The sequence below is a fragment of the Brassica rapa genome, chromosome A03 (assembly GCF_000309985.2).
Source record: "Brassica rapa cultivar Chiifu-401-42 chromosome A03, CAAS_Brap_v3.01, whole genome shotgun sequence".
Lineage (NCBI taxonomy): Eukaryota > Viridiplantae > Streptophyta > Magnoliopsida > Brassicales > Brassicaceae > Brassica > Brassica rapa.
Genome location: NC_024797.2, coordinates 7,856,759 through 7,866,153, shown reverse-complemented (window position 1 = coordinate 7,866,153; position 9,395 = coordinate 7,856,759). Strand labels below are relative to the sequence as shown.

Below are 9,395 nucleotides of genomic sequence, written 5' to 3'. Positions count from 1 at the left end.
ATGTATTGAAAATACAATTTTAAATGTTTTTTTAATAAGTGTGAAAAAACTATAATATGAATTTTTTAAAAACGGAGGGAGTATATATATATATATATTTAAAGAATTATATAAATATTATATTTTATATAAATATTATATTTTTTACAAGTTTTACGGTATTTTTATGTACTAAATTTATTATATTAGCTATTTCAATTTTTTTTTTAAATGTGTAATAAAATATTGTTATTTGGATTGTTTATAAGTTTATTTATTTATTTTTACGATTCAAATCGAACATCTGGTCAAAATTCTAAAGTTTTCTAGATATTTGGACGGTTACGGATCGAATTGAATCAGATAATTGATTACTCGGACGATACGAATTGGATCACCAATACTTCCAAAAAATCGGATATATAATTCGTGTCCACCCTTAATTTGTGTATCAGTTCAGTTTCAGTTAGATATTTTGAATTTTAAAGATAATTAAATTAAGAATATAAAATCTTTTAAAAGTTTTTGCATATTCGGGTCAGATTTAATTCGGATCATATTCGAATTTGGTTCGGATATCTATTCAGCTTTAGGGTTTAGCATCTCTCTTTGGATTTAAATTTCTCAAATATTTTCTTTTAAAACATATATTTTTATTTTAAATATTTATTAAATAATCTTAAAAATCAAAAAAATTAATACACAACTACAAAAATAATCATCAAAATCTAAATAAAAGTGAGTATTGTATTATTATTTGGCAAATTTAAAATTTTATCAGCTTAAAAATGTAGTGTAAAGTAAAGGCCATACTAAGTCCTAGGTTAACAGAATGACCCAAAATACAACTCACACCCCTCCTACACTTCAGAGGACCATGTCAGAGGTGGCGGCCTTCACTCACAAAAGAGCTAAAAAAAAGCCAAGATTAAAATAACGTATTGATCAGACCGACGACACGTCAGCCTTATCCACACAATTTTCAACTACGAGAATTTTGCAAGGTTAGTTCAACAATTACGAGAAGTTTAGGGTTAATTTGATAATTACGAAAACAATATAATTTAATTACCGGTAAAAGCCACCCGGAAATAAGTGGACGACGATCAATTATTAGCAAGTGTCCAAATTTACGCGGGAGCTGCCACACAATGATTGATAGCGAAAGTCAAATCTAAGTCAATGGGAAACAGACGTCGTCCCGTTAATAATGTCTCGATTAAATTAAATTAAATTATTTCCTCCCTATTGATAAACCAACGCACGCGCTTCAACCGGATCTCACCCATTCAACAACTTTCTCTTCTTCCCATCTCCAAATAATGTGATTTGACTATCCGTTTGAAATTTTAGATTCGAAATCGAAGAAGCCATGGCGAACATCGCGGGACAGCTGAAACGCGGAATCTCGAGGCAACTCTCATCTGTATCGCTCCGCCGGACGTTCAGCCGCCAGTTCACGCGCCAGGCGTCGCACGATCCTCGCCGTATCAATATGCGGTTCAGCTTCGGCAGGCAATCTTCTCTCGATCCGATTCGAAGGAGTCCGGAAGGTTCTGGCCATCCGCAGCTCGCCGTCCCCGATAACCTCGACGCCACTATGCAGCTCCTCTTCGTGGCTTGTAGAGGAGACGTTGAAGGCGTCCAGGATCTGCTAGACGAAGGGATCGACGTGAATAGTATTGATCTTGATGGTCGTACCGCGCTTCATATAGCTGCCTGTGAAGGTCATGTGGATGTTGTGAAGCTTTTGCTGACTAGGAAGGCTAATATCGATGCTCGTGATCGTTGGGGAAGCACGGTAATATGAAATTTTATCGACCTATTGCATTAGATCAAATTCTTTATGGGCGGTTATAACTGAATTTGAAATCCTAACCTGAACCCGATCCGAAACGTTTTAGAAAAATACCCGAAGGAGCCTAAGGGATAAGTATTTGGATATCAAGTATTATCTGATTCCAACTGCAACCTGAATTAGTATCTGAAGTAACCTGGATAACTTGAATACTTTTGGTCGTTTTTATATCTACTTCTTTTTTGTTTTTACTTGCAAGTTTACTTTCAGATTTTTTTTTGTTTGGATAGGCTTTTTTCTGGTCCTCGAGTAACTTAGATAAATTTTCGTTAGTTTTTTTAAGTTCTGGTTGATCTCAGAGATTGGGTAAAATTCTATCCGAAATGGATACGAAAGAAACTGAATCGAACTAAAATCAGAAAATATCCAAATGAGACTTATGTTCAAGAAACAGCTTGGTGAATTATTTAGGGACTAAGTGGATTATTCGAGAACTAGAGGGTGATTATGCATTAATAAATATTTTATTTATTTATTTACGAGAAAAAACTAGAATAGCATCAAACCAAGTTTTTGTTCCTAAAGTAGCACTCAAGGCTCAAAGTCACAAAAATAGGTTTTATTAAAGAGGTAAATATACACTTATACCCCTTGGGCTAATTAATCCAAACCTTAGGGTTTAGAGTTAAGGGGTGGGGTTTTGGAATTAGGATTTAAAATTTTATAAAAAATAAATACTAAAATAAAAAATAAAAATTTTAAAAACAGTTTCAAAAAGTATTTTTAAATTATAAAAAGAAAATTTGAAAAAAATAAAAAAAAATTTCAAAAAAAAAATTTAAAAAAAATTATAAAAATTTCGAATCTGAAAACATATAATCTGAAACTATAAAAAATTTCTTTTTTTCATTTTTTTTATTTTTTTTATTTTTTTTTATTTTTATTTTATTTATTTTTATTTATTTTTGTTTGTTTATTTAATTTTAAACCAATGGTAGTAAGGATATTTTACCCTTTAAGGAATGTCATTTTTGTGACTTTCTCCTTCTAGTGCTCTTTTTGAGACATAAACTTCAAAAGGTGCTATTATTGACAATTGCCTTTTATTTATTTGTATATATTTGTATTAGGTATTTAATTTTTTAGGTTTAATTATAAAATTATTTTGATGAAATTTAAAAATTAGATATACAAAAAATGAAATCAGATAAATTTGTGGACCTACACTAACATTGTTACTTGATTTAACCGATTTACACCAAATTACAGTGAGTTATATCAATTTAAACTGATTTAGAATGGTTTAACCAATTTAAGCTGATTAAAACAGATTCCAAGAAAATTGTTTTCGCTATAACCCATTTAGTCATTTACAGCCTAGACGGATGTATAGGCGCCATCCAACCTGATTTTTAGAACATGGTTATGAGCATGACACCAATAATTCCAAAATCTGAACCGATCCAAAACCTAACGGATATCTTTATACGCAAGCCTCCTTGCGTCTCTTTTAGTAGGTGTTCTTTAGTGCTTTTGATCTAAAACTTTTGTGTTCTTGTGTGGATAGGCAGCTGCCGATGCTAAGTACTATGGTAACATGGACGTTTACAACATCTTGAAAGCCCGTGGAGCCAAAGTTCCGGTATATATATGCATGGATCAAGCTATGTTCTGTTTCATATAATCTCCAATGCGTTTCATTACACTTTTTTTTTTTGGTTGTAGAAAACGAAAAAGACACCAATGGTTGTGGCCAATCCTCGTCATGTTCCTGATTACGAGTTAAATCCACAAGAACTTCAAGTTCGGAAAGCTGATGGTATCTCAAAGGCAAGGCCTCTTTTGCTTCACTTTCCTGTGGATCATGCTTTAATTTTCCAGCTAAAATGCTTCTAACAAAAACATTTCATCATTTTCTAGGGAATATATCAAGTGGCTAAATGGAATGGGACTAAAGTATCTGTAAAGATACTTGATAAGGATCTCTACAAGGATCATGATACCATGTACGTTTTACTCTTCTCTTTAATCGGTATCTGTCTAAGTTAGCAAACAGGTCAAGACTGATTTTGAATCTCTTCTTATATTAATCTATAAATCATTAAAATCACTTCTAATGCTAATAGTGATTGATGATATGAGCTGTAAGATATTAGAATCCCTGTTTTGTTTTTATGTATTACGTCTGCTCTGAGATTATATCATCTGAATGATCTTACTTACTCACAGAAACGCCTTCAAACACGAACTTACTTTATTCGAAAAGGTTCGTCATCCTAATGTTGTGCAATTTGTTGGAGCTGTTACTCAAAATGTCCCCATGATGATTGTGTCTGAGTATCATCCTAAAGTAAGCTTCTCCTTCTTTACACCTTACAAGATTTGTCCCTCTTTAAACATCTTTTGGATTCTAGGAAGTGAATTTTTTTTGGCTTGGGTGTAACTTTCAGGGTGACCTTGGGAGCTATCTTCAAAAGAAAGGGCGCCTTTCTCCATCCAAAGTTCTAAGATTTGCCCTCGATATAGCCAGGCATGTACTCTTTTTTTGCAAGATTGTATTCAAATTTTAATGTTCTGAACAAATAAATCATTTGGCTCTTTCTCAGGGGAATGAACTATCTTCACGAGTGTAAACCAGAACCAGTAATCCACTGTGATCTAAAACCCAAGTAAGATAACTAAATAAAGAAGCATCTGCATGTTATCTTGTGCAAGAACATGGTATTGGAACCTCTCAGTTATCTAATTTCCGCAACTTCTTGTAAGGTGGCAGAAATATTATGCTCGATAATGGAGGACTTTTGAAGGTGGCTGGATTTGGTTTGATAAGTTTTGAAAAGTTATCATCAGATAAATCAAAAGTTCTTAATCACGGGGCACATATAGACCTTTCAAGTAAGTTCTAGCACGAAAACTTTTAGAAACTTCGATAAAAATACATAAATTGTCTATGTTTTTGATATACTCATAAGAATGATTGAATTCATGAACCAATTGTTTGCAGATTACTGTGTGGCACCTGAGGTTTACAGAGATGAAATATTTGACAGAAGTGCGGATTCATACTCTTTTGGTGTCGTGTTATATGAGGTGTGTATCTTATGGTTCCTCTCAACGTCAATCATTGGTTAAAACTGCTCTTCTACGTTTCTTGATGGCTGTATTCTTGTCGGTTTAGTCCACTCACTTCTTTAGATGCTCTCTAAAGTACTTCATACTGCACTGCGGATAAAAAAAATCTCATTGAAGTAATTAAGTTAATTTTAAAAACTTTTTCAGATGATTGAAGGAGTACAACCTTTCCATCCTAAGCCCCCAGAAGAGGCAGTGAAGCTAATGTGTTTGGAAGGACGAAGACCTTCGTTTAAGGCCAAGACCAAAAGTTGTCCCGAAGAGATGAGAGAGTAAGTGTAATCATCTCTTTTATAAACTTTTTTTGTTTTTGCACTTGGTGTAGAGTAGCATCATTTTGCTTGGCCCTTGATGATCCGTTACCAATACTCTTTCAATTTCAATATATAAAACAGGTTGATTGAGGAGTGCTGGGATGTGAAAGCTGTTGTTAGGCCGACATTTTCTGAGATTATAGTTCGACTGGACAGGATCTTTGTACAATGCTCAAAACAAGGATGGTGGAAAGATACATTCAAGTTTCCTTGGTAAAATTCTTTCTCTTAACAACGACTCTTTATCAATTATGTTTTGTATCTCTGTTATCACCTTAGCCAAGCTCTCACCTCACATATGCCATAAGGTCGTTTTCTTAACCAAATGTATATTTTTTTTCTCAGGAAATAGCACAGAGGACCAGGAGAGGTTTAAGCTAAGAAACAGGAGGAACTCAGCAATAAAATCGTACGGAGAATACAGAAAACAAAAACGGCAGGTCTCTCCTCCCATTTGTCAATGTCTTATCGTGTAACAATGTATAAAGTACTTCAGCGAGCTATATAGACTTATCCCATGCACAGAACTGAGCACTTTGGGATACAATGTATCATATTGATATAATAACTAGCAAGAAAGCTCTTTATTCTTGTTGCCTCAAAAAGATATCATAACAAGCTAACAAATGCATCTTTTATTCTAAAGAAAAATATTTGAATAAAGGTAAAAAATTATCACAAACTCTACGGTCATGGCAGCAAAAAAAAAACATAGAACAGATAAAACAAGATGGATCGTACCTCATACCGTTCTCACTTCAGCTTTCGTCTTTTGGTAGCAGGTTTCGATTTTGTTTTTGATTTGCTGCTCTCACTAAGTGCTACATCAGCAAGACCATTCTCCAAAGCTTTCACTAGATTTTCGAAGTAAGTTTTGGTTGCTTCAGTCAAACCAGTTAGCTTCCTCCGGAAGTCACCAAAATTTTTGGATGAATCTTGAGTTTCGAAGACAAAATGTTTCAACTCCTCTTCTGCACAATGATGTAGCCTCTCCAAACCAGCTTCAGCTTCCCCTTGCAAATACTCGAAAAACTCTTTCTTGGTTTGTTCCTCCTCAGGAAGGTAGTATCCATATGCATATGTCCATTTCAAAACCCTTCTACATTCAATGATCTGTAATAATAATACGAGACATCGAATCGCTTTGAAGAAAAAAAAAATTGTAACAAAGGCTCACTTATAGTCTTATTACTAACTCTAAACCTTAGTAGAATGGATGCAAGTTTACACTAACCTGACGCCATGCCTCTACTGTGAACTGGAGCTGAGATTCTGTTGTGCCTTGTCTGATACTAAGCCACTTAAGCTGCACCGACTGCAATTTCTTCAAATCTGCCATAGCTATTAGCCTCGAAGATTGGTTGCTTGCCCATCTTTCATAATAATGCATGTATCTATCGATTGCCCTTTTCGCCCTTTTTCTCTTAACATCAGTCTCATTACCACCCTTAAACTTGTGGCAATTCCTGTGACCTTTCATTGGACCAAGACAATTCCAACAAAAACTGTGTTTACAAATCGAGCATCCCATATGGTTACATCCCATGCTCTTCTCGATCTGACGTTTGCAATTAGGACAAGGCTTTGTATTCGCAAGTATCCAGTTCGTGTTCTCGGATTCATCAGTGTTCTTACTTATCCATTTTGACACTGTGTCGCAATCCACAGGACGGTGAGCGTCTTCACCGCAGTTCCAGCAGAATTCATAAGAACACAAACAAGAAACATCGTAGTGTTCACTTCTACTTCCACTTGCAAAATCAATCGCGTATTCGCATCCAGGTGATGGACACCATTTAATCTTATTTCCGCTAGCTTCTACATAAGATCTAACAAAGTATCTATAGTACTTCTCCTTAAGTTCCTTATCGGTTATTACCTTATCGACCATATATTGACATGCTGTCACGGCAGAACAAGAAGGTTCAGGACACTTAACTGTCAAACATCCCGGACCGTCATTGATTGTCGTAGTGATGTAACCAGTCCAACAAACATTGCAATAAGGATGACCACAAGAAAGTGTTGTCACTTCCTTCTGAGTATATGAATCAAAGCAAATTCCACATTCAATATTCACTTCTCTGTCGTTAAGATCAACTACAGGCTCCTTCAACATACCAACGAGTTCACGGACTTTCTTTTCGTCCGTAAACCATTCATCTTCGACTTTACTAACATTCCACTGGTAGTGAAGAAGCAGAACGATTGCTTCGACTTGGCTTATCGAGAGAACCGTGGAAACTTGTTCAATATCGGTCCTTTGATGCTTGCGAACGTCTTCTTCCTTGAAGTAACTTATCTGAGATCGTTTGGATGTTGAAGCGTTGTCCACGTCTTGATCGGTGAATTCATAATCGGAATCTACCTGGTTGTCACTCAATAAACTCTCCTCACCTGAATCAGTATCGACCATGCCATCATCATCGGAATAATCCATGATCGACGTATAGAAAAACCCTAAAACGATTTATGCTTTGGAGATTTATACGAAGTTTGGTTTTTCACTCAACGAAGCTCTAGGCTAACAAATTATCTCTTATAGTCATTATCTACGACATTAGGGGTTTTACTCCAGGTTGTTTAAATATTTAACCAATGAGTTCTACACACGTGTGACCCACATATAAGAGCTTTAAGCAGCGTGAAGAAGCGGGAGCCAGAACCAATAGCCGTTGGCCACATCTTTTTCCCCTCTCGCATAACTGAAACGTATACAGAAGGTATCATAAAAATCAACATTAAGAAATAGTAGTACGTTTCAATTTTTCATGCATTCAATCTTTTTCATGTAATTAGAGTAACTTAATTCAACAGCTAATTTTTTGGCCAAGAATGCTACTTTTTCAATAGAGAAATCTACTTTATTGGTCTTTCTATTCCAATCTTATAATTACATAGACCATCTTATGTTTATGTTTGAATAATAGAATGAGTTTTTAATGTAAAAAAAAAAACCATAAAAGCAAAAAGTACTGAACTACAAAGAGTAAGATCAAGAAAATTTATGATATTCAAAATTTGGTTCAAACTAATGGAGTCTCTTATTGGAATTCTTTTCCAGCTTGCCAGATTTTTTTGTAATATAATTTTGGACTTGGATTCCCTCTTCTGCTTTGACGTATCTCTGTTTCCATTTAACGATTTTTTCGTGTTTCTATTTTGTACGGGGTAGGCTTTACAAAAATCTTATAAAGCCAACAATGCCAGAATCTAAATGCGGCCTTTTTACATCTAATGTGTATACTGCCCATGACATGACATGACATGACATGAATAAGTGGTAAAACGATATTCATGGTGTTGGCAATAGGTCATATGTCCATATTAGCTGATGGTAAATCTAACGAGGGTAAAAGCCTCTCTACTCAGATCCATTTTTCTAAGCAACGTTCAGTATCTTGACGTTTATATCAACTTCAAATATCTATAGTATTTCTCCCAGCTTCTTTCTTACTTATAACCTTATCAATCATATCTTTACGTGGCTGAACAAGAAGGCTAAGGATATTTAACCATCAAACATCTTAGAACCATTGTTTGATAGGCCTACTGGCGTAACAATATTGCAATAAAGATGACCAAATTAAAAGTGGTGTCATATAGTACCTAGTAATAGAGTAAAGTATTACTCCTTTGGCTTTCTTTGATCCAAGATAATCGATCATTCCAATATTGGTTTCTCTTTCGGCCATATCGTAGGAATTTGAATAGCTGCTCATCCACATCTCAACCGTCATTTTATGCAGAATGGTCTAGAGGGAGGACCAAATTTCCCAAGAATTGTTCAAGAAGTTATTGAGATCGATCATAAACTAAAACAAAAAGAAAGATTGAAAGATGATGATAGATAACTCTCATTGAGCTCAATGAAGAGAAAAGTTTAATAACTACTTCGTTAATAATCCAGGTTGCTGTCTGTCTAAAGGGAGAGATTCTTGAAGGACAAGTGCCCAAGAATATGAAGAATTCAATGAGGAATTGGATACATTCTTTCATTTTTTTTGGCCACGTCAACCGAATAAGCGGTTGTAATTGGAAAACATGACATGCTTTTGACAATTTGCGAATATTGTTTCTAGATTATACCCACCTGGCTTTGGCATTATGTAATAATAGCTTCAACCTTATGTATTAGCATAGACACGGCAATTCTTTTTCTAGTTAGCGAA

The 9,395-nt window shown here is 34.8% G+C and overlaps 2 protein-coding genes across 4 annotated transcripts; one reads left to right on the top strand and one right to left on the bottom strand.

Annotated features, from left to right (window-relative positions):
- The first annotated feature begins 1,178 nt into the window (after positions 1 to 1,178).
- APK (integrin-linked protein kinase 1) lies at positions 1,179 to 5,812 on the top strand. 3 transcript variants are annotated; one of them, XM_009134567.2, is made up of 12 exons: positions 1,204 to 1,780; positions 3,345 to 3,419; positions 3,503 to 3,607; positions 3,698 to 3,783; positions 4,007 to 4,127; positions 4,228 to 4,307; positions 4,384 to 4,446; positions 4,551 to 4,672; positions 4,782 to 4,867; positions 5,057 to 5,181; positions 5,305 to 5,436; positions 5,569 to 5,812. In XM_009134567.2, exons 1-12 carry the CDS (start codon positions 1,352 to 1,354, stop codon positions 5,573 to 5,575), a joined length of 1,431 nt encoding a protein of 476 aa, XP_009132815.1. In that variant the 5' UTR covers positions 1,204 to 1,351; the 3' UTR covers positions 5,576 to 5,812. The 3 variants fall into 3 exon arrangements, with proteins under 3 accessions (XP_018513195.1, XP_009132816.1, XP_009132815.1); XM_009134568.2 differs by lacking the exon at positions 5,569 to 5,812 and having other exon boundaries at positions 1,199 to 1,780; positions 5,305 to 5,440; XM_018657679.2 differs by lacking the exons at positions 5,057 to 5,181; positions 5,305 to 5,436; positions 5,569 to 5,812 and adding an exon at positions 4,942 to 4,970 and having other exon boundaries at positions 1,179 to 1,780; positions 4,782 to 4,898.
- On the bottom strand, positions 5,656 to 9,218 carry LOC103857400 (probable E3 ubiquitin-protein ligase ARI11). Its single transcript, XM_009134569.3, has 3 exons — positions 8,833 to 9,218; positions 6,458 to 7,928; positions 5,656 to 6,336 (listed from the first exon to the last, which is right to left on the bottom strand). The coding sequence occupies exons 2-3, from the start codon at positions 7,661 to 7,663 to the stop codon at positions 5,977 to 5,979; spliced, it is 1,566 nt and encodes a 521-aa protein (XP_009132817.1). The 5' UTR covers positions 7,664 to 7,928; positions 8,833 to 9,218; the 3' UTR covers positions 5,656 to 5,976.
- Between the last annotated feature and the right edge of the window lie 177 nt (positions 9,219 to 9,395).

Excerpts from the sequence above, each read along its gene's own strand:
- APK (XM_009134567.2), top strand. The coding sequence starts at position 1,352 with ATGGCGAACATCGCGGGACAGCTGAAACGCGGAATCTCGAGGCAACTC. Across the intron at positions 3,784-4,006 it reads TACAAGGATCATGATACCAT|AAACGCCTTCAAACACGAAC; the intron begins GTACGTTTTACT and ends ACTTACTCACAG. Across the intron at positions 4,308-4,383 it reads TTTGCCCTCGATATAGCCAG|GGGAATGAACTATCTTCACG; the intron begins GCATGTACTCTT and ends GCTCTTTCTCAG.
- LOC103857400 (XM_009134569.3), bottom strand. The coding sequence starts at position 7,663 with ATGGATTATTCCGATGATGATGGCATGGTCGATACTGATTCAGGTGAG. Across the intron at positions 6,337-6,457 it reads CAGTAGAGGCATGGCGTCAG|ATCATTGAATGTAGAAGGGT; the intron begins GTTAGTGTAAAC and ends TTATTATTACAG.